Source organism: Brienomyrus brachyistius, chromosome 23 (genome assembly GCF_023856365.1).
Source record: "Brienomyrus brachyistius isolate T26 chromosome 23, BBRACH_0.4, whole genome shotgun sequence".
NCBI classification, from domain to species: Eukaryota; Metazoa; Chordata; class Actinopteri; order Osteoglossiformes; family Mormyridae; genus Brienomyrus; species Brienomyrus brachyistius.
The window spans coordinates 8,813,434-8,838,559 of NC_064555.1; the positions used below are offsets into that span (position 1 = coordinate 8,813,434).

General features: G+C 45.1%; 1 protein-coding gene and 1 long non-coding RNA gene across 10 annotated transcripts in view; one reads left to right on the top strand and one right to left on the bottom strand.

The window, feature by feature from the left end:
* The first annotated feature begins 7,811 nt into the window (after positions 1-7,811).
* On the top strand, positions 7,812-9,356 carry LOC125719578 (uncharacterized). The gene is made up of 2 exons (XR_007385116.1): positions 7,812-7,944; positions 8,442-9,356. It is a non-coding gene; the product is annotated as an uncharacterized LOC125719578 (long non-coding RNA).
* Positions 9,357-9,432: 76 nt separating this feature from the next.
* elmo1 (engulfment and cell motility 1 (ced-12 homolog, C. elegans)) overlaps positions 9,433-25,126 on the bottom strand; it is a 293,132-nt gene continuing 277,438 nt past the window's right edge. For 8 of the 9 annotated variants that reach the window (XM_048994304.1, XM_048994303.1, XM_048994300.1 and 5 more), the window contains 6 exons: positions 15,837-16,000; positions 15,115-15,227; positions 12,147-12,254; positions 11,886-11,968; positions 10,313-10,390; positions 9,433-10,042 (listed from right to left, as the gene is read on the bottom strand). In XM_048994304.1, the coding sequence (XP_048850261.1) occupies positions 9,842-10,042; positions 10,313-10,390; positions 11,886-11,968; positions 12,147-12,254; positions 15,115-15,227; positions 15,837-16,000 (747 nt within the window). In that variant the 3' untranslated portion in view covers positions 9,433-9,841. Of the gene's footprint in view, positions 10,043-10,312; positions 10,391-11,881; positions 11,969-12,146; positions 12,255-15,114; positions 15,228-15,836; positions 16,001-25,126 lie in introns of all 9 variants that reach the window. The other variant, XM_048994297.1, reaches the window with a different exon arrangement.

The window sequence follows — 25,126 nt, forward strand, 5'->3', positions numbered from 1 at the left end:
TGGTTCTGTAATGCAAGACTCTATCACTCTTCTTTATCGGTGCTTAAGTTAACTGCAGCATTTTGATTCCCTCAAAACATACATGACCACAGTGGTCAGCCTCCGCCGGTGTTCCTGGACTCATTCGCGCGGCCCAGACTCCCGTCTGAAGGGATGGGTGTGTACATTCTGCACCTATAAGCAGCCATTCTCAAAACAGTGAAATGAAGAGCTGCATCTTGCTACGCCTGAAATAAAGTGTCAGAATAAACGCCGTCTGCGGCCGGACGCACGGGATGCCGATCATTTCCACAGTATTGTTTCAGGGTTTCACATTGAATCGTTAAATGTAATTATTCTTTCCGAGTCCCTTTTTAAATGTCTTCTCTGTTCCAGACATCCCATAAAAACATTGCATGTGACGCCGAAACTCCACATCTGCCAATTATCATGTATATTTTTACCAAACTGTGAACAAGATGGAAATCTTAGAGCGAGGCGGCGATGAACTGGCTCACTTCCTCCGAAGACTTAGTCTACATAGACAAGAAACATGGAAACATGCAATCAGCAATTTATAAGCAGAATCCCTGGGCGGAACCCAAGTCGGTCTGCCCCTTTCCCAGAGAGCATTTACAATTCTCTATTTAGCTTGCAGCCATCCAGTGTAACTTCACTACTCAGCCAACCACAAGCTGATAGTCACTGGAAACATGGAATTAACAACAAGCTCAGCCCGACAAAATGCAACCGCATCCCCTCCTACTGCACCCCCCAACACGGCGTATCAAATTCAAACTGCCTGCTTCACTACAGGGAAGATGGGGGGGAAAAAATCAGTCATGCTTCGAATCACATCTGTACTACCCATCCTTCCATTAAGGTCCCATCTGTCTTGTGCAAACTGTTTTGGAATAAAAGCACAGGTTTGTACGTGACCGCATCTGAGTGCAGCTCAGGCCTGCACCTGAGCCTAATTAGCAAGTCACGGCAAATCACACCCAGTTCTCCCACATCCCATCTCTCACTGGGAATGAGTCCAGTGTATGTAAGAATTGCTCACCTAGCTGAAAACTGTGGCCTCCCCCTTCTGCTGAGAGAAGCTGCCTCGTGGTGTGCAGACGTTCCCGGCTTTTCCGTAAAGATGCGCTTCACACCGCATGGTTTATATTCACGGTGGCGTTTCCACAGCTTTTTCGGCTTCCCAAGTGAAACACCTGCGTGGTTGTTGGTTCAAATCCCCCTCCATCTCCGTGGTTGCGGAGTTTGCATGTTTTCTCCCACGCAGTGTGCGGTTAGGTGAATTTCAGTCCGTAACTTACCCGTGTGTGTTTGTGTGCGAAGGACTGGTATCCCATCCAGTGTGTCCAATTGCACTGCACTTCCCGGGATAAGCTCCAGGCTCTCTGTGGTCATCTGCTGGACAAGTGGCTGGAAAACGAATGGATTTTTTTCCAGTCTCAGCCACTTCATAAATTCCCATGTATATTGTTAAATGCTTTAGTGTTTTTCATTCATTCCACTTCTTTGAAAAAATAACATAACAAACGTGGGCTGGAGACGTTAATAATAGTGGTTCTTTAGTGCAACTGAGATTTCCAGTACAGCTTACGGGCAGATTGATACTCCTGTTAACTGAAAGTCAAACCTTAGACATCTGTTAAGCTTTATGAGGAACAACAAGCCAGTATCCATCCACAAGACCGCGAGAAGCTCCAGGCAAGCAAACACTGTCCATCTAACTGCAGACTAGACAAGCATGTTCATGAAATCTTACCGTAATGGGACTGAAGAAGCAGGTTGCAGGTATATTTTTACAGTATGGCTCATTTCAGTAGGTAACTTTCAGATTTCTCTTATTCTCTTTAATATTTTTTCCTATCGGAAGCAGCTTGTGGCCATCATTAGCACTCATCGATTCCGACCACTGCTTTTGAGCAAAGACCTTTGATGATCGGATTGGGGATGACACGATGTATGATTAAAAACTGGCATTTCAAATGAGAGAATCTGGGGAAAGAGGTAGTGATGGATTTTGCAGCTGACCCTCGCATCACTTAACACAATTTCCCTGGACACACAGAGCACCTGGGTTTTCAGTTCAGCACCGCTTCAGAATTGCACCGGGCTTGTTTCAGCATGTTAAAGGAATATTGGAATTATGCTGAGAATAACCCATCCATCTTTTTTTTTTTGATGAGCTCTGATAGGGAAATGATGACCCAGAGTCCATGCCAGGAAACACAGGATGGAAAGTAACAAATTCACATCTGCAAGGTGCCCCTGACCTGTCGGAGAAGACAAGCATATGCAGAAGAAGCTCACAACAACACGAACTGACATGAAAACCACACACACTCGAATTAGGTATCTATATATTATTTCTCTGCATTCATGTCCAGCTTTAATCCCAACAATTATAACCTTAACCAAAAGTGACCAAACACACACACAACTGAGACTACACTTCACAACACCAATACCCACTAAGCCCCTGTGAAACTAAGAACCTCCATCAAACTTCTTTCAGAGACGATTTTCCTCAATGTCCCCCCCCCCCCAAAAAAAAAAACAGCACATTTCTTTCAGAAATGCTGAATTTAGCTCCATAATAGATGCTCATATGACAGAACATTTCAAGTGATTAAGATGCTTCGGGAAAAGTTATGTCAGCAGGTCCCTGCTGGGCCTTATATACGGATGGTGCTGGTTACATGGTCCGTTACTCATCTTACCTCAATATTATCTCCTCCAGGCCCAGAGGGGAAAGATGCAGAACCATCTACAAGCATCTGGCAGCAGCGTTGCTAAGCATGGTTCTGCTGGCAAAGTTGCAAGGTCTCCCTATCGCTGGCTTTATGTAAAAACCCAGCAGTTTTTTTTGCCTGCCTCGGGAAGAGAATGAAAAATAAATAGGGGGAGTGGAAAACTGACGTCGTCATAAGGAGCCTTTGTAAGCATCGCTCTACGAGTCAGATTTACTGATGAGCAAAGCTGGCCATTGTTCATAGCAAGACCACGAAACAGATTTGACACTCAGGCATTAAAAATAGGCTGCTGATCTCACCATCTGACCCTGCCGTGTCATGGCAACTAGTGACAAAATGCGTCAGGGACCTTGTTTTTCAGCCTCAGCAGGAGAGACAGACATTTTGACATTGGTTCCTTAAGCTAAGAGGACACCAGCCATTTTGTTGATTTCTTTCACCCTCATTATGATGTCAGCCCGTGACATCACAGCCTTGCATGTGACATCACAGCCTTGCATGTGGCAGGACAGCGCAGGGCAGTCGGCTTAACTGGCTTCAGATGGCCCTCTACTTCCTCTTCTTGTCTGCCTGGGCCCTTCCTGCAGGCTTCCATTTCATACCTGGCCCCACCCCTCATAAAATGGTGGAATCCTCCGGAAACCAACAGGAAGAGCTCATCAGATGAAAGTGAATCCCGGGCATAAGTGTGAGCTGAAAAATTCATGATCCTGAAATTTTGGTGAAATCATATTCACCAAAAATAAGCAATCCGTTTTATGCGTAACTGTAATAGCTATTTGGCGGTTTTTAAACTCAAACAGATATTTAAATAAATCTTCCTTCAAATGATACTGATTCTCTTTACAATTCCATTTATACACAAAAAGACCTAAGTCTACAGTCTTCCACTGGTCATCGACAATTAAGCTAATTGCTTCAAATAACAGCTGGTATGTTAACAGACATATGAATCACCTGAGTTCCCCAACAGGTCAGGCTAAATTGCTCTCAGTAAAGAGTTTCATCCACACCAACCTGGGCCTCAAAAAATCAAGCTGGGATCACATTAGTCCTCTTATCAACAGTCTTAAGTGACTCGCACCCATGACAGTGAATAACTGGAGCCTTTTAGGGAAGATTCACAAGATCAGGTTAGTTACTCTCTGTCGGGGCAAAAATGTTTTTGCAACTTTTATTTATTTAGCAATTTAAGGACGTGATGAACTGGTATCCCATGTGCAGGCTGGAGACTTGTGCTACATGGGATAGCAGCTGTTAGAAAATGGATGGATGGATGGATGGATGAAGGGATGTCTCTGTTACACAGCCTTCACATGATGGAACCAAAAATCAAATGGTTCATTAAAAGCATAAGGCCCAAATTGTTTTTTTAAAGAATTGAGCTTAAAAGAATTGTGTGGTCATCCATCCATCCATCCATCCATCCATCCATCCATCCATCCATCCACCTCATACACTGGCCAGTGTTGTGGAGGGGCCTGTAATCAGTGCCAGGCAGCACATACCACTCTGCCACACTCAGTGCAGTCATGACGAACCAATCCTGAACTGTGCAACATTTAATTAAATCACAGCACTATATTAATCTTTCCCCAAGGCCCTGGGGGACAGGAATTATTTCCGAAGAGATGTTTTAATCTTCCTGTATAATTCTGTACCTAGAGAATAAAGAATAAGAAAATAGGTTTATCCATCATCGCTTCTCCAAAGCCATTCATCCAGTACAGCATTACAGTGGAAATTATGCTTAAGAAGATTATGTGGACCATGGATAGAAACTGTGATATACAGAGGAAACCCATTGTGAACATGGGAAGAACATGCAAAGATGGACCAGGAAAGAAACCCAAAAGAAGACCTTTAAAAAGATAAAACTTTGCCCCGATTTTTAATAGCTTCCTCCTCATAAAGGGAATCACTCAAATCAATGAACAAATGCCACACAACATCCCTGGGACCCTTTGAGAAAATACACCAGCACACTTGATGTAACTCAATGCTACCTCTAAGAACAGGCATTCAGTCCTGCACTTTGTCATTTTTTAACAGTTCATCTTCATCACTTATCAATTCCTTTAAGGGATGGTAAGATTGGCTGGTGTGCATCGGTGCATCAGTATAAATTTCGCAATGCAATTGTCCCAATTAAGGAAATGTGCACCGGATATAATTACAGATGAATTCGGGTTGCACCGTTTCTACCATCTTTGCATTGGTAAAATCCAATTTATTCATATATAAGCCTATTAGTAGAGACCCTATGCCTTTATTAGGCCTATGTAGAAATGTGGCTGATAATTTTACATTTTAATTGATTCACCATTTCTAATCTGTTTCTATACATGTACCATATTAAACAGCATAGCGTCATATTCTTTTGAATCGCATTGCGTCAAATCGTGAATCATATGGTATCGCATTAGCAGTTCTTCTTTTGTCTCTTTAATGTATCAGATCGGTGACAATGCTTTGATATGTATATCTCAACAGCCTCAGTGACGGAGATTCACATCCTTACTGCGATGTCTTCCATACCAGCCTCCCTGCATATTAAACTTAATGTAAAGGTAAATTCTACTATTACACTTTAAGACTTAGTCCTTATCAAGCACATCAGACAATTTTTCGAGGACCAAAACTAAAAAATACCCCTTTGTTTTTTTTGCTACGTTTAAATCGCCTACATTAGGGTTATAAGTCTATTCTGCCTAGACACAAAACTGTTCATTATTTTAAAAATAATAAATGCAATGAAATAAAAATTCAGAACTGCGTAACTTTTCCTGGGACACAATGTGCCCTGTGACAAAGTCAGTAAAAGCTCAAAGTACAATACAAAAGCGTGGGGGTACACTTATTATTAATTACAGCTCTCTGTACAACTGAAATACTTGACAATCGTTGTGATATAACGTTAACAAAACAATCATTTTAAGAATCAGCAGCAAATCCCAGATGTTCAGATATCTTAATATGGAACTGCGATTAATAAGAATGGCCCCAAAAGGAGTGCGTTTAATTTTTAAGAGATAAATAGCAGTTGCATCTATACTTGGCGCATTCGCGGGTTACGCTAGACGCAGCAGTTTCCAGCATGCTGATGTTGCGGCGGCCCCCTCCATTCGCGGCGGCCGGACTCCGCTTCGTAAAAGCAGCCATGCGGAGCCATGTCTGTGCTGTACGACGGGGTACAAAACGTCTCGTCGGCGAAGTAGCTGATTTGATCTGACTGGCGCAAAGCTGCAGCGATCCGTTATTTCATTCACAGGCCCGGCGTGCATTTCATCCACCGGCCATCGAGCGGAACGACGTTCTATAAATAATGAAATGAGAGCGTCTCTGTGCTGTTTAACTTGCCGACGACAGCGCTGCCTGATCCAGAGGCCGGTACGGCTTGTGTCCGCGGATGATCAGAGTAACATCTGGCCATTTTCAGCACCCGGAAGGGCTGCATTTGATATGTTTGTCAGAAGCCAAAGAGAAAGGATCGTAATGGGGATGCAGTAATAGCACACGTGACAGCCGTGTATTTATCAATCAACTCACGGGACTTTTATTAAATTAAATGAGCAGCCTCAGAAAATAACCCCATAATAATTTCATCTTTTAGTAACAGCTCAGTCATAAGCACATGAAATCCACTTCGCTGAACACAAGTGATGCTGCGTAATTCAGGTCAGGTTACAGCTCAGCGTTTCATAGCCATGTGATCTCAGCAAGACAGTGTCCTGACCGGCAGTCCTGCTGAGTGTCAGCACTGGTGAGTGCGCCCCCCCACCCCCAACCCCGGCTTTCCAAATTAGTCAATCGTCAGGAGATTTCAGTGGCTCTCTGCTTGTCATCAGAAGGTTGCATGTTTGAATCATGTGTTTGCCAAAATAGTTAGAATAATCTCCATTGGGCCCTTGAGCAATGCTCTTAACCTCCCCAAAATGATCCGGGGGTGTCAGATAAATAGCCTGACCCTGCGCTCAGACCAGGTTTCGCTCTCAACTGTATATGTTGGTGTATGTCTCAAAGGAGTATTACAATGTGCCTGTACTTCTGCAAATGACATATAGAGCATCGGAGCGCATACTAAGGTGATCGTGACATAGCGGACCAATCACGCAGCTCTGACTCTGCATTAAACTGCCGCTCCACACCCCTGCTTCTGAGCATGGGGGCCGGGGAACAGTCCATACAGCTGGGAAAAGGGCTGTCTAAGCCAGGGACCTCAGAGGGGAAGAAATGAATCACCCTTGACCGGAAGTGTCAGATATGCCCAACACCATTTCTTTTTTCGCTAGAAGGTATAAGATTAGACTTTGCAAAGGCAATTCATCATAGAGAAACTGAACAACAGACCAGTGTAATCTCAGAAAATAAAACAGGCAACGGTTCAATTAAACAACATGCAAACAGTTTAGTATTCAAGAAGGGATGTGTGCAAATCTCAGCATGTTTGACAATGACTTTGTTCACCTTGACAAAGTTTTTAAACATTTTTTTAAACCCTCACACTGCACTGAAATGCACTTCAAAACTAAATAAAAAAATAGTTAATTATTTTTTTTATATCCTTAAACTTAAAATAGAATAAAGATGAACAACTGCTGGAAAAATTAAGCTGACAGAGAGTACTTTATAATGCACTTCAAAAACCTGAATTGTGTAAAAATAGATGTGACCATAATGATCTGCTGGACAAATCTGCTGCTTAGCTGAATACTGCGCAGTAGCTGGCAGTCTTGCTCGAGGCTCAGTCTAAAGACCCTCCAGACAGATTTATCACACGGTTTTGGGCTTGTTCACATCAAGGTGTAATTAAAGGGTTCATTTCAAAGCCTTTGATAAACTCCAATTGGATTGGTGATAGACCTCAGTCCGTTTATTTCATGTAGATGAGGGGAAATAAATCACTCCATTTATAGTAATTTGAAGCCACAGACAGATGACACCAAGGCCACCAGAACACCGTCTTCTCAGCTACTCGTGCTTATGGGACACATTATTCTCACCTGTGTACAAGGCGATGCGTCTCCTCCAGGCCACAGAGGGGCGCTGTGACTGTCAGTCACGCTCCTGCTGAGAACACAGATGACTTTTCGCGCTGGTCGCGAGGTGAGACCCTCTCAGCAGAATGCCCCCAAAGGCACGTGCGCGCATGACGAATTGAAAGCCATTATGAGCCAGGCACATCTGTCCTGACACCGTACGTATAACCTCGTTTTTTCGCTCGTAGTTAGGGTTAGCATTGATGGGTTACTCCAAATATGCTCAATAACACTTCAATATATATATAAATCTTACAGAAAACGTGTCCATTATTAGTCCTGTTTTGCAGTGAAATCTGGAATCAGATCCCTTTAGACTTTCCACAAATAAATCACGGGCAAGTCTGACTGGTGGCGATGTAATAAAAATGCAATGTTTAATGTTTGCTGCTTATGAAATCCGAGCGAGCAGTACATCTTTAACATTTCATACACGCTCTTTACAAATCAAAACGCTGAAAATTTAATTTTTGAAACCAATTTAATTATCTGGAGTTCCCATGACAACAGGTTCAACTATTTTAAAATGGCGATTATTTATATAGATCAACACACGAGTACTGTTTCATTGTTTTTGTTGATCTGTAGCACGATTCACACCGCATTTGAGACAAGCATCCGGTCTAAACAATGCATCTTACTGTTCAATTAACAGTGACGATGGAGAACTGTAGGTCCTGCACCGCCGCCGCCCCCGATCAAGCGACGTGAAATAGCAGCAGCTGATCCTGCAAATGAAAGCCATCACCGCGACAGTAGGATTCGAATAGCTGAGGCAATTTCGAACTTTTTACGACTCCGTGGACATCGTTTCGCCCAAAGTCGCCACCTCCTCCCCCAACTACCCAACATGCGTCTTCAGGCAGGCAGAACGGGATTTTGTCAACAGAAATGATTTTGCAATAACTGAGGACTAACCGATAAACGTGAACAAGACCACCTGTGGCTGAAATCTGGACAGACCTCTTTATGAACCAGACAAAACCTGATGTAGTCTACAGAAAGAGTAAATAACACAGAGTAAATTCAATTAGGCTTTAATGTAAACAGCTGATTTTAGGGCATTAAACGCTAACAAATGTATGAAAGGAACAATTTATTCAATTTAAATTAAACGTACACATACATCCAAATAGGCAGCAAGAACTCTGAGGGGAAATTAATAAAGACCCACTGCTGAGACTGACAGGAACAATGTTGTAATACTAACTACTTGGCAGCTTCACAAAGATCGCTTAAGTTACACCAGCCTGGAAACAAAAGCATGTATTGCTTCAGAGTTGCTACGGCTGATATGGGAAGGGGGTGGGGGGAGCCAGACTGGAATTAAGTGAGGATAAGGATAGTTTGCAGACGTCAGACATGCCCATGAATTCAGGGGTAGACCGAAAACACTTCTTTTGCAGAGTGGATACACTGGATGGATTTTCCTCGTACATGTGTGTAACGTACAAGATGCACTTCATTTAACAGTCTGTGAAGCAGGCGTACAATATGGTTTACAGGTGTTAAGATAAATGCTGGATGTCACTCGCCCCCCTCTTTTCTCTCGACTATAGCTGCCAGTTCACTGCAGGCCAAAAACTACAACCCCCCCCCCCCCCGAGGCTTGGAAACTGTCCTGCAGCCGATACCCCCCCCTCCCCCCACCCCAAAAAAAACCAAAAGATAATTTAAGAAAGCAGACTTCACCTTGCACAAAGAATATTCTACATCAACATGACGGGTGACAGCTTGGAGGAGTGGAATGACCTCGGTATGGGTCCCCTTCGCAGGTGCCTAGGCTGTGGTGTGGGGATTTTGAGATGTGAACACCAGACATTTCGTGGCCTTTTCAAGGATCGGCCATCATGGCCTCACTGGTGGTGTAACAACTTCAGAAGGCCTCACTGTAAAGTTGTTAAGTGCTAATACATTAAAATACACCTTTAAAAAAGTAATTTTAGCAATTGTGGCAAAAAAAGAAGACTGACCCATTTCTGTTCTTTTTCCTTACAAGTCATTTTAAAAGGTTCTTTTCCAGTACAGGTAAGAAATGATTGGTCCAGTTGGTAGCTAGTTGCAGTCGTAAACAAAGTCATAGTTGCTCGGCTCTTTGGGAATGGGGGGCGGAGCCTCAGGAATCTGGATGTTCTCGAGGTCGAGGAGGCGGAGCTTCATCTCCATGCTTAGCAGAGTGTCCAGGTCAGTCTTAGTGAAATCACTGGTCATCTCCTTCCCCAGCAGAGCGTTCAAGCCATCCGTCCACATGCAGTACTGAAACACACCGTGCCAAACAATGAAATCACTGCCCGTGATGAGGCCCACATCCCTGGTCACTGACAGCAGCTCACTAGAAGGCGAGTTCATGATGTAGACATCGGAGACGGGATTCATAGGGAACGCGCACATCAGTCAGCACAAAGAAAGATAACTGCTGATTGTAAATTACTCATTTTCCACCCATTGCATGGTAATAGCTCATTTCCAAGATAATTTCTTTAAGCTTGCCGAATGTCTATGAAAATCAGAATAATCCTTACTTACCTCATGCTTATCGGGTGCGATGAAGTTCAAATATTCATCTGAGTCATACAAAACCGAGAAAGCCAGTTCCAGAACTTCCTGTGATGAGATAAGCCACACTGTCACAGAAATTCAACCGCTCCCCCCAGAACTGTCAAGTTTTTTTTTTTTCCCTCAGCCAAATCGCAAATTTTACAGATAGGAGACACCAGACGGCGTGTCACACATCTCCTTCAGGCGGATTCGGCTGTCGCGGAGGAGGACGGTGAATCGTCAGGCGACACGGCATTTTGTGTGTCGAGATCATAGATGAGGGAGCACACTTCACATACTACCGTAACAGGCCCATTTTCTGACATAGTAAGTGTTAAACTGGCACGCCCTGCACTGCAAATTTCCGGAAAAACACGGGCTGCCTGCCCAGCTAATGTTGACGTTTAACGGTCCACTGTTGTTAATTTGTCTCAAAACCTTGTTTACTTATTTAACACGACTAAACCCTATTTTTAAAAATAGACTAACAATAAAGCAATTTTTCATTTTTTTATTCATCGGCTCTTAAACAAAATTAGCACCGTCATATGTAGCGGAACAATTCTAATTCTCTGGGAAGCATTGTTGCATCGACGACCCAAGCGGATTGTCCAGTAAAAATGGACCGGATGTGTTCGCACTGTACATTTACTGAATGTCTTGGTAGAATCTGAATGGTTACAGTCAATTATACCCTCAAGTTAACTGCTTTGAGAAAGCGGGGCGTTTCACGGTACCTTTGCTAAGAAAAAAAAAAGGTCATCTCATGCAGAACTGCTTTTTGTCAAACCAAGCACATTTAAGAACAGCAATTTTGAATCCATTTCCACCTGGCTGGAATCATTATTCTGTACAGGCTGCTCCGGTACATTCCAACGGGTGTGGCCTTGCCTATTTCAGACCTCTATGACTCACTCACTCTCCACTATGATGGCATGCGATGTGGCTGCTACTGGGCAAGAATGTCGTGAATTGCTGGACCAATAAGGTCAGCTCAGCTGGCTACCAAAGCTCCTGCTCCAATTCTTTTCAGGCCTCACATGACAAAATCTCAGCAGGAATAGGGCCAGCAGGGGAGGGGGGAGGTGGTGGCAACAGGGGCCAAAACACTGTCAGACAGAAGGAGCTCAACCAGCACTGCATTCAAACCAAGGTGAGCTTCCAAGGACAGACTTGGTGACGTGCAGAGATCCACAGGGTCCCTCATCCATCCTGGGCTTTTTCTCGTGACCCTGTTTCCATCCTTATCATAGTGTCCCTGACATTTAATTCCCCTCCTCCTCTAGAATCACTTGCATCAATCTCGATCTTGACACTGTGCGTCCATTAAACGCCCAGATGACTCATTATCTTCGACTTCTCCGCTGGGCTGGACACCTCTTGTCTACTAGCCAAAATTTTTTTAAAATCTGACCCCTAACATAAACTCCATGGATCATCCATAAAAATCTATGAATCATCATGGAGGAGGGGGGCCTAAATGGGAAGGACGGCCGCTATGCAATGCTCTCCAGGAGACCGACATGCATCCCCTCGTACACGACGTCAAAGGCGAACTTGCCTTGTTCTGTTTGAGGGCCCCCTTCTCCTTCATGTGTGGACAGTCTTTCCCAGTCACGACTGCTTTGATGTCGGCCACGGGCACTTCAGAGGGAAGGAGGCAGACGGAGACGGGGAGAAACTGTTAACAGCTGCTTCATCTTTTTAAACTTCCAGGGCGATCGTCAAAGTCACGTTTTACATTTGATAACTATTCATCTGCAGTAAGTTACAATTTAAAACCCATTTCTAAAGCTGAACGTTCCAGTAGAGCAATTCTCACGCTTGTCTTGCAGGGAGTCATGCGGCACCTCTCCTTGGGGGTGCTCCTCCAGGTCGCCATAGTGCAGGACTTTGTGGTTCGGCGACAGGCGGCAGTACCAGAATTTGTCTGTGGGAGTGATGGAGAGGAGAAAAAGCTGAAGGACAGACTAAGGTGGTTGGGCGTCTACAGCAGGAGTCACTAACCTTTTTTGAAACTAAGACCTACTTCATGGCTACTGAGCCATACGAAGGGCTATCAGTTTGAAACGCCCTCCTAAACTTCATGTATAATAAACATGTTTTAAATGCTTTTTTTAGATATTGTCATTTTCAAATCTATATAAATGCAAATGTGATTAAAGAAGAATAGCAACAGGATAAAATAAAATTGTAGACGCTGCTCACTAGTGAGTTGTGCTATTTTAGGAACAGGTCCGTGGGCGACTCATGTGGTCCTTGGGGGCATCCTGGTGCCCGTGGGCACCATGTTGGTGACCCCTGGTCTAGAGTGTAAGAGTGCCGCCTGGCCATGAGTGAACAATGGGGAGAAAAACTGAGGGTTTAGAGACGGCCATTTTGTGTGGGTGTGTCACATGAAACAAAGCTAAATAAGCCTTCCTGTTTTATGTTATATTTTAATACGCAAACTCATGGACCTGCAGTGTTCGGGCACCATTGGGTGTTGAGGGGTTTGGGGGTTGGGGAGGATGTCTGGACAGGTAGAAAGGTGCCAAATCCTGAGAGAGCAGGTGAGGACAGCCTAGGGCGAGAAGGGCGATTGCTGGCAAGCGACTGGGATGACCCGTCCAAATTGTAAACGCTGAAAATAGACACTTGGCAGGGTCTCCCATGGCATTTATCTATGGGGTGCCCACGGAAGGCTTTGTGGCATCGGAAGCAACTGCTGACAGACTTAAAAATGAGAATCGTTTGTGGCATGATCCTCACATCCGGACCCTATACTCTCAAGCCAAAAATATCTAACTTGCAAACCCACAAATGAAGCAGAAAATATATATTAGCATGTTTAAGGGCCAAACATTAAATAACCCAAAACTACATGACCTGCCCTCTGCTGACCCAGCCAAATGCTAGCAGTCTGAGAATTTGGTCTTACTTAATTGGTATAGCATTGGATTCCTTAATAGCATAGTGTGGTGTAGCATAGCTTAATAGGTTGTAACATAGCACAGAGCAGTATAATTTTAATATTGCATGGTGCATGTTGGTGTTGTACAATGCTGCATCACAACACAGTGTGATGTACCCCTCACCCCCCCCCCCCCCCGGTAGGGTCAGCTTCATTCCGCTTTAGAAATGCTACATTTTAGCACCTGCTTCAGAATCCACATGCCTGTTCTGAATACCACGCATAAGCTGAACAGAAATCCGCTTTTTGCAGAATCCTACCAAACGCAGAGGTCAAACGGGGAGTCGTTACCCGGGTGTTCCGCTGATGAAAAGCAGACGATTTGTTAAGGGGTCCATGAGGCTTTCAGCCAAGTGCTCACGCGAGACGGCTAATTCAGGTTTACTCATCTAATTAAAATTCTGCAGAAGGCAGGGGTCTCCAGCATACTAGGGGGTGATTTATTTTTCCGAAAATGTCAGGACTGGTTTGTAATCGGGCCAAGATCGGTGCCACCCTCCGCCTGGGTCGGGGAACTGCAAAATGGGCAGAGACCCAGCCCTATAAAGAACGGCAGGAGATAAAATGGCCATCACAACGACGGACCGGTGACACTTCATGTAATGACTTTTGAATCCAGAGAGAGGACATGATGTCTACAGATCCTCACACAGCCAAACTTTCTCCAAGGAGCTCTAGTGTGGCACAGGGTTTGTAGCAAAAACCCAACTGCCACACGACATTTCCTCCTCCCTTTGAGGGCAGATAGGCAGAATACTGAATGTGTGACCCGGCAGAGGAGGAGCCAAGTCTTCACAGGAGGAACAGGGAGCTGACAAAACAGGTCTCTGGGTAATTTAATACCCTCCAAATGTGAAAAGTGCTAAATTAAACAGGCAAACAGACACGGTTTGCTACCGAGTCTTTCCCGACATTATTCAGCTCCTCCTAGCAATTGAGAGGGCGCATATGGGCTCCAGCGATCCACAGAACGCTCGCGATGGGAATGCAAGAGCTTTATAGCTTTATTATTATTATTATCATTATTATTATTATAGCTGTCACGGCTTGAGGGTCACTCGAAAGGAGAAGCTGCTCCAGCCAGAAGAAGAGCAGAAGAAGACCAGATTTAAAGCTGGAACCACAGGATGTACACGTTTCATGGCACATCGCGTGAATGGTCCTTTTTATATATATATAAAAACACACGTTTCCTCAAGAATTAGCAGGAAATACCAGCTGGTAACACAGATTTGAGGGGGTCTGCAGCAGCCATAATACAGCCAGGAATGTAAAGCATCCTCCGGCCAGGATCTCAAAGTGTCCGGTTATCTTCTTAAGGGTCATACGATCCTGATGTTAAGTGCAGCATCTGGCCTCCTCAGCAGAGAGCAGATCAAATCAGTCAGTCTATCCATTAAGGGGATCGATACAGGCACATCGCAGTATGAGCAGTTAAGGGCATATTTTGGGGGCGGTGGAGGAGGGGGGTGTGACACACAAAAAAAAAAGCTTTGTGGAACAATGCAGATCTCTGAAAATGGATAACAACTTTGGACATTTCAAAATGTCAGGCTGCTGTCAGTGCCCTCCGCACACACAGAGCCCTCATTAAATCACTCGAAACGAATGACCGGATCAAAACCACAAAGGTAGGGTTGGACCAAGAAACTTTATAAACAGAATAAATGTTTTTTTTTTTCCTCGAAAGGAATACAGGGAGATTCCATCCGGTTAAGGATTCTGGACGAGTGTGAAGTGTCAGTGATTTGGAGAGCATCTGTCACCGTGACAACCAGTCTGTGACACGCTCGACCATGGTACCCATGAGCACGATGGCGACAGCCAGGGGACCCACCTTGGCGCCTCCGACAGCTGATCTTCCGGAAGCAGGTTCCTTCACACAGCCGGTTGAGTCTCTGCTGTTTGATGAGCTCCATGATCTCCGGCTGGATCTTCTCCCGCAGCTCCCTGTTTGAAAGATACTGGTCAGAGTGGCGGGGGAACGCATCCAGCCCACAGCCTGTCAGGCTCCTCTGAGAGGCCGAGAGACCAGCACCCACACCCACGGGTGGCCCTTCTGCCAGAGGCCAAGGACATCTGACGTTTACAGTCTTTTTTAACCATTCAGGCCTTTAAAAGACGGTTCATGACATCTGGAGAAGAAACCTAACATGGTAACCCTACTACCTTCATTACATATTAACAAGCATCTTTTGAGTTGCTATGGCTAAAATGTCAAAGCAATTAGCCACTAGTTATCACCGCTAAATCGTTCCATGTGAGTGAAATACTTCAGAGGAATTCACACCAAATTAGGGGACATTACAGTGGCAACTTTCTTCGGTAACAGGAACTAAGTGCTGCCCTATCTCACACTTAGTCTTGCGTTAACAGACATTAACACTCACTCCGGGTTTCAACTAATTGGCTTAAGATGCAATGGTGGAGCTTTCAAATTTACATTAACATGTGCCATAAATCAGATTCGCCGGTAATTTGACTTCACTGCATATTATAAACCAGTCAAGATAACGGTGTAAAATGTCAGCCATTTTAAATCGGCGGCTGTGAACTCACAGGATGGGGCGGGACTGAAAGTCTTCTTGGTTCATTCTCTCGGACTGACGGATCTTCAGGATCTCCGTGTAGCTCAGGTTCTGAAGGCGACTTTTGAACTGGTCCAGGGAGTTAGGCTTGGCGGTAAGGGCTCGCATGATCTGTTCCCTCACCACTTGCATCACCTGCGGCAGAAGAGGGGAGAGGTGCATTGTGCCACCTGCAAACATCATTGGGTGGTGGAGGGGGGCAACTTGGCTGCAAATCCAAAACCAATCATGGGGATTATGGTATAGAAGCGATGGCGAATGGCTTAAGTCAGTACTTTTAATGTGGCTGCTGCAAGGAAGAGATGCTGAGAAACACCTGGAAGAGCCGGTAGACAGTTTCTATAAGCTGAGGTTTACTGCATGACCCCAAAGGACAGGGCTTAATGAGGACGCTGCAGTGCTCCAGTCCCGTCAGCCGAAACCACGTTCCCAAAATTATACGAAAACAAAGGGAAACCACCACAGGAAGTTGAGCCCATTGGATTGGGTTTATGTTTACACAGTTTACAAGTGAGAACGCAGCTTAGTATAACTACATAGCATGGAAACCACTGAACAATAACAAATTGTGAACAGGCCATTTCTAAAAGGAAAAACGGTGCTGCCCAACAGTCCTGCACTGGGTTGTACTAGCTAAGGGTAAATTTAATCTGAGCTTGCGATGGACATAAACTGCCCCTACATGCGACATGCACTACTACATGCACTACTAAAAAATTAATCGGTTGCACCACGCAAATCGTTTCAACACAGCATTACGTTATAATGTAAATTTTACACTACCTTAACATTAGGTGTAACAAAAAATAATGTTTAATATGGCACAGATGAAACTAACCTAACAAAACTTTTTTTGTTTTTAATAGTATAATGTTATCAGAGATAATTTTAATAATTTATTACTGCTGATTTAGGACAAAACAAGGTTGCTGGCTTAGTCTACACTCGGCTAATGCTGGCTGGCAAGCTAGAGAAAGACGTTTGCCTTACCATTGTTTGTTTCCCGTGAACCCTGTTTGTATTTCTCAAGCAAATGTAGCAGAATGACTGTCAAGCGCCTACAATAAATGTCTAACTGTAGCACAAATTTGATAGACATACTAGCTAGCAGTATAACAGACCCTGGTTGATCCGTACAGATCCCCATTCCCATAAGTGAACCGCGGATTAACTGCAAAATTTAACTGTGATAGTGCAAAATAGTTTTATTGCTGCAGTCACTTAATAAATTTAAAATTATTTCTCACAGCTAGAGAGATTCCCCCACCTGTGTGTAGGACACAGGGAATTTTAGATTTTTGGCGAGAACACAACAAAAACTGCACGGATGCAATGACATGATAGCCATGCCATTTTTAGCGGCATTTTTAGTTTGTAGAGATCTGATATTCGGTATCGGAGCCTACCCAGACCTATCTGATGGATCAGGTATTGGCCATATTTGACTGATCCACCTCAGAAACTAATTTAATTTTTGGCAGTCTCTAAAAGGATAACTTTTATTTCATGTTTGTTCAATCAATCGCACGACAGCCCTTTCCCACTTTAAATGTGTTTTGCGGCATTCAAGTTGAACGCCAACGTTGCTATTCAGTCTTTTTTCTACTCAGTAGGTGTGAGCGCAGTGACTTCCGCCTGCTGTGACGTCATACGCATACCCTTCGCAGTACGAGGAACATAATATCAGATATGAGGATGATGACCTGGAAGTATTTTGCGCTTTTAACAGCAACAAGGAATGCAGCGTTCTGCAGCCTTTGAAAGAACAAAGTTTTTAGAGGTGGGAGTAACGTTTAGTGGAAAATCCCACTAAACGAAGCACACACAATTATGCAAGTCAACGGGAGTAATATGAAAAAAAGCAGTGGATGGTTTGGGCTGTTTTGCACACTTGCTATAACTTGTGATACAGGAGGGGTTGCGAGCGCAGTAAAGTGTACGTGACGCTGTTGCCAGTGGGAGAAAAATTGTGGGGCATTTTAAACATTTGACATTTGCGTATCCTCGCTTGGAATTTATTTAAATTGAACTGCAAATGCCTCAATAACATTTAAAACAAGATGTACAAATGGGGTAGAACAGTATGTTGTGAATACTATTTATAATTTATATTAAAATATTAAAGTAAAAAGCTCTTGTATTGGAATCTGTATCGATATATTGGCAGTTGAGTATCAGAATCAGATCATAACTGGGAAAATATGGATCAGCCCAACTCTTATTATTTTATGATCTTCAGATCGCAACTTTGGCTCTGTTGAGATCACGAAAAAAGTTGTAACCCCAAAATAAGACAGAAAGAGGTGATGTATGTCCTCTATGGACTTTCTTCCGATGCAAAAATACAGAAAAGGCAGTTTTGTGTTCACGTAAATGGTCATGTTCAAAGTTCCTTGCTTTGAGCGTTTTCAGTTATTTAAGTAATAAATGGAAAGCAAATTTATACGTCTTTTCTTCGCTGGCCCAAAAAATGATCCGATCTGTGACTCAGATACCGTGATATGAGCAGGACTGTGAGTTTTGTGATCTGAATGCACTTCTTACACTGCACCATACGCAGCACATTATGGATTTCATTACAGCTCTCTTTTAAGCAGTTCTCACAAATACAGAAAAACAAATCAGTAGCTATGTATAATCCAAACTCAACAAAAACGTGTAACAGCAAGTTGGTTCTGGTAATATCAGACTGTAATACTGATTGGTTATTCATGGTGAAACATCACTCAGAGCGGCAATATTTTTATTTAATAGCTACTTGCTATTATGTAACTTAGGTAGCAGTGGTGGAAACGACAAACGCGAAGCTAGTGTCAAACTAGGTAGTTTTGATGAATGATTTAAGGTGGACTTTACACCCAACCTTATGATCGAACTAATGCTTAGCTGGTGCGAAGCACTGCAACTCTATTTCGAGGCCCCAACTCTCAAAACTTGAACTGGTCAAACTAGCAGGTGTATATTATGGATAAAGTGAAGATAGCATATGTCACGGCGAAAAGGCTCATTTGTTCCGTACTATTTACAAATCCAGCTGAAGATAAGATGGCCAGGAAAGATATATCTCCAGCCCAATACACTATTCGCGCATGGAAATTACTTTTTTTGGTCACCATGTGACCCCCACAGACCTATCAAAAATGTCATACCCAGAAGCACCATTGTGATGTGCGAACTGGATGATTTGTGGACCTGGAAGCCTGAATGGGCTAATGGAACCATTAACACCCCGAAAGACCCCAGTTCTGTTAAGAAAACTGTAAATAACCTGCTCCGATCATGGATGGGGATAGGGTTGCAACGCAAACATGCCACTCTATAGAAATGTGCTGTGAACATACGGGACTTGGAACACAGGGCACAAATCTTCTTAGGAAGACATTTCATGCGCTGCACAGAAGGAAAAAATGAATGAAAATCCAGACAAGCAAGATCGGGAAAAAGAAAATGGGGAGCAGGGTTCATCAGTAAGAAAAAATAAAGCAGGTATTTGCTTCTGCCCTCTAAGCCATACTAGGGATACAAGCTGCCATCTCCCATAATTCCCAGCTTCATCAATATGCACTGTGTGGCACTGTGGAGCCCACATGGACCGGGGGGGGGGGGGGGGGGGAGGCGTAGTTGTATACTCAAGAGATGATATGCAGCCCCACTCGAGTCATGGATTACGCTGCACACCCGCCACTGGTTGGCGTCCCGAGAATGCCGCGTTCGGACATTAAAAAGACGAACCCGTGACGTCTCTGCTCAAGGCCGTAAGACTTTAAAAATCCTTGCTCTTGTCTGGCGAGGCCTAATGCAAACAAATGAAAGAGTGGCGCGGAGCTTGACTCTTGGCGGCTTTGCATTTATCCCATGTGGAGCGAGGCTTGGCGCCCCGTGCTTCCGAGGGAAGCTCAGCAGAGGCTCCGCAACAAAGAGGACAGAGACCAAACCAGGACGAAAAACAACAGGCGATGGGCAATTAAACAAGCTGAAACACGGGCTTGAGATCCCAGTCACGGCCGTTCTATTTTAAAAGCAGCATGTGAACATTCATTACTCTGTTTTATATATATATATGTGTGTGTGTGTGTGTAGAGAGAGAGAGAGATAAGACAGCGAGCACAGCATTTCGCAAATACTGTTGTCTCACACCTCCAGGGTTTGGGGTTCGACTCGTGTGATGTAGGTTTACTCCAAGGACTTCAGTTTCCTCCTGCAGTCCAAAATACTTTTAGGCAGTTGGCTTAACTGGCGTTTCGAAATTGCTGAGAATGTGCTGCTGCCCTGTGGTGGAATAGTGCCCCCCCAGGATGTATACTACAGCCCTGCCCTGAGCTCTCTGAAATAGGCTCCTGACACCCCCCCCCCCCCGCCCAAGAATAATGAGGCATGGATGGATATATATGGATTAAAATGTGTCTGTATAAATCAACTGAGTAATTTAAACTTGGTGCCAAAGGCAGGGCAGATTTATGGCAGTGCTGACTTCATCCCCTCTCACTTTTAACTGTGGAGGACGGAGGACAACAACCTGAAAGAGACCCGTTTCTGCAGTGCCATTTAGCATAAAGCATCATTACAGCTATTAACCGACACGCTACACACAATTTATTCTGCGTAAACACAGAATTATCTCTAGTTTATTATAAGGTGAAACAAACGCACTTTCATGTTTAAACAGCACTTAGCTTTAAGCTGCTGTTGGAAGAGGGGGCTCCATCCCCTGAGTAAAAGGACACTGTCACACCCCACGCCTGGCGAGGGTGTATCCACTGGACAGGACACTGTCACACCCCACGCCTGGCGAGGGTGTATCCACTGGACAGGACACTGTCACACCCCACGCCTGGCGAGGGTGTATCCACTGGATAGGACACTGCTTTCTCTCTTCATAGGCGGTTCAGCCAATCCTGGGCTCCAAGCCTATGCAGGCCTGTTAAGCCCCCTGAAAGGCAACTGGGGGCCTTTGTCTGTTGCCGTAGCTCTCCGAATTGGTTCATTCTGCAGTTTGCAAGACATGTCTGGTCTTGGTCCTTAACCCCCCCCCCCTCACATGGAGAATGGGCTGGTCCAGCTCAGAATCATTCCACCATTCCCACTCAGCACAGCACCAGACTCACCGCGCATCACTTCGGTTACACGAATGACGGAACACGCTTTCATCAGAAGATGCTTGACTGGGTGATTATTGCCGGGACTCTGAGGATTAATCAATGTGGTTTGCGTCACGCTCCAGTAGAAAAGGTGGTGTCAGTAACCAAGACGCCCCCCTCCCAACTCCTTCCAGGATCCCAATCCCGGCAATTCCCCTGCTTTTGCCGTACTGAGTGAGGCCTCCTACCAGGCTTCCACAGCTGAGTGGACCTTTGGGCCATGAGCAGATTTATGTCCCCAGACACAGTCACAACCTCTCCCTTATCTATCAGAGCAGGAGGCTCGATACCCTGGACAGCTCCATAATGAAGCCTTATATCCCCTCCCCGGGCGCTTCGAGGTATCATTCACTGTATTATGTAAATAACGGCCCACAAGCTTGAAAGACGTTCCCCTCCCTCACATACGGAGCAGTGAATAGTGCAGACGTCATCATGCCTCCTGTAGACTGCAGCCGTAGACACCGCTGAGGCTCCAAACACACGGAGCTATTAATAAAAACGCAGTCGCTCCGTTTGTTCACTCCCTCCTCTGCTGTCGGCCTGCTTTTCCCCTCTTCCCACCCTTACAGACATGCCTCTTCAGGGTTTGACGGGCGATTCCTTTCCCCTGGCCCAGCTAACAAAGCGAATCCTCTGGCAGAATCCGTCAGCGACGTCTTCGATCCAGACGACGGCACCGGGTGTCGCCGTGCTCAGTCTGAAGGCAGGAGAGTAGAGACTCATCCAGCCCACTTGCCGCAGGTCCCTCGTTGATCAAAGGCACGCCGGCGCGGAGCGCCGACCAGCGGCATTTGAATTCCGACCAGCAGAGCAATGCTCTGTAAGGCTCGGACTCTTCAAAACCAGATATTTACTTATTTTTGGAAAAAAGTCTAGAGGTGGACGAAATTCCTTTATAAACAGACCCACCAGATGATGGCTGACAATAACCGACTTCCTCTGTATGTGGATTAAAAACACAGCAGTTGCCAGGAAAGATTGTAGCAAACATTACGGACAAAACGCATAAAATTGAGAGACGTGATCTGGGTTCTCTCAGCAGGGGATGCTGCTTTCTTCACACAACCAGACTCCTTTAATTACTGCCTTTCCACTCGCACCACTCCCATTGACTGCCGGCCATCCCGACCCCGCTGGACGACTCCCACGGAGCTCGTGCGCAGAGCTGCCCGTGAATAATTAATGCAACGCTATCGTAGTGTGAGGTACCCTCAGGGAGCCATCGATGGCTTTGCGGGTGGGAGCGACAGAAGGAGGAAACCACTAAGATGCATCTTTAAATGTATGCCACCACAGCCCTGAGACAGTGGCCATGTCTCAAATACACAAGCAACCTTAGATCTTGCAGCCACCATAGATGATGTAGGGTTAATACAGTTTCATTAAAATGCAATAGTACTCATGCATATTAAATGAATGGTTATTAAACTCGGTTCGGAGCGTAAACTTGTGTCGCGGACTATTTATGCAACAGGTACACATAGTAGTACAGTAAGGGAGGGTGAGGAGATGTAGAGATCAGAAAGTCATTGGGGTTTATGGGGATGGTCATCTACGGCACGCATCTCTCTCATGGAAGGACGGCACAGTTGCCTAATAACCACCAGCTACATTCAAACCTCCACAGGACATTTTTCCCAACATTCAGATCAGCAGTTGTTCCCAAAAGCAACCCCCAACGCAGTCAGGACCATGCCGAGCCTTTTACACCCCCTCGGTGCTTTGAAGCTTAGACGGGGTGGGAGCCGCTGGGTTGGGGAGTGGGAGGCTTGAGAACGCTTCTTAGAGGGAACGACAGAGCAGCCAGTAACGACCAGGAGGAGTATTTAATGCCTAACTGGGATGAACTGCGAGGGCGGAGCTACAGGCAAGAGACCACAGCCGTGTGCACAGATCAGTGGGCGCTGCCCTCTCTGGTCCCACCCTTCACTGCACTACCCACACCGTCTCTCTACAAAGGGCCTTGCATGAGTAGAGAATGAGCAATGAAGAGGATACAATCATAAATTCCAGTTCAAATTTATACTGCTCACCAAGCCCAATAATTGGATGAAAGCTGGCCGACGATGGAATCAGCATGGTGTCCCAGAGACATGCAGCTCAAAGGCACAGCCCTTCGATTTCACAGTGACAGCCTCTTCAAGCTATGAACTCAGAGACCAGTATATCTGATACCTTTCAGTTGGCCTTTGCCATGTCAAGTGAAAAAACAAATGTCATTTGTCAACGTCAATTCTCCCCGTGGTGCATCTCTAAACCTCACCGGTGACTGTAGCTAACCGCAGAATTTGAATGCAAGATGAATTATTTAACATGGAAAGTGCAGGCAAACCCAAGGCAGTGAAGTTCAGGTCTGAGGGTGCTCAGAACATTCACGCCGTGCTCATTATAATCTGACGTTACTCTGACTTCTCCTTCAATGTGTCCCATCTGCTGTCCTTTAGGCTACTTCAGAGCCCATCAAATGTTGAGTCACTGCCCCACATACCTACTCGGTAAATATTTTACAATGTCAGGTGCTAATTAACCTTGTATAAAGGCAGGAGGTCTACGATAATGGCAGTTAGAGGCAATTTCGTCATCCACAGGCTGCAGAAAGGCTGCCAATTCTGACACGGCTAACATTGATTCGTTATTTACATTGCAGTTTGCCGAGCTGGCCTCCAGATACCGACTATCACACCGGCAACTGTAGCTCTAGTGCATGACTGCATGGTCATTATTACCTGTTAATGTTCTGCTAGCTGAACCAGAAAACCATCACCGCATCTACTAACCCTCTCCTCACTCAAGGCATAGTGAGCTTTAACCATAACACAGGTGGACATGAGGTTGGAGGCTCGGTTGCCTGGCAACCAGAATGTGCTGACGATTACCTCCTAGTAACCAGAATTTGGGACATAACAAGGGCCCGACAGATTGACGCGCTGCTCTTAGCTAATAACCCCCTGCAGGTCTGCTTGCGAGGCAGACTGACCGAGTGACTCGGCTTGGCATGGAGAGCCAATTACCGGTACAGGAGCTGACAAGCTACCAGTAGGTGGCGCCAAGCGCGATTCAAGAAAGCGCTACATCTGAAAATCAGAATTACAGATGTTAATTTCTTGCTTTATTGCTCGTCAGCGAGGAAGTTTGTGCTCCTTGTCTGAGAAACCGAGCATCCAGGTGGCAAATATCCTGTATCTCTCTGGCACTGTAGACAAAGTGGATGGAAATCTACCCGATCCAGTGGTGAGATAGTCAAGGTTCTGGTACAAGCTCTTTGGACATACAATCACATTCTACACAATCAGATCCCAGGCCAACCTGCAATTAAAATTAAATTTGCGACAGTTTGTCGTTCATGACCCTCAAGTGAAAGACCTGAGGCTCATAAAATACATGCCATTGGCCACCAGATGTAAAACAGTAAATGGAAACAACCAGCCATAAATCCATTTCTCAAGATCAGGTCAGGGAAAATGAATGGCTATGTAAATGGGTATGCGATATGGCTTATCGGTTCTTGGCCCTAGTCGGTCCTGAAGGGATGTAGCAGTCTTCCCCATTGCTCTTTAAGCGGCTAACAGCCTGAGTACTGATGTGGGAGGACAGATTGGTTCAATTAGCATAGCTGTTAGTTTAATTGAGCGCTGATGAGCTTGACTACACAGAACAGGATGTGTGTACCGCAGCCGTTCAGAACAGTGGTCCACAGGGGCGGGGAAAAAAAAATAAATGCTTTGCTTAAGAACACAACGGCTTTCTACGTGTCCCCAGTGACCCAGATTTCACCCTTCACCTGTGTGTGTGAGGCTGAAACCATTTCGGGTAAAACACAGCCTCAAGGCAGCAAAGGCGGCTTCCAGTCCGGGTCAGAAAGTAGCCACTTGTGTCCGGAATAATGTCCCCTGGTGCCGCATCGCAATTAAATTGCAATTACTTTGCTCGTCTGACTGAATGAAAAGCAGACTGAGGGTCATCTTAATGTGCATCAAGCATATGGGAATACAGAGATGTGTGAATGTCATGGATTAAAATGGTAATCCGGGGTCTTGCATGACTGACGGTATGGTGACAGCACACCCGGGCGGAAGGCCGAGCCGACAGGTCATGAACAAAGGCTCCCGTCAGGAAAACC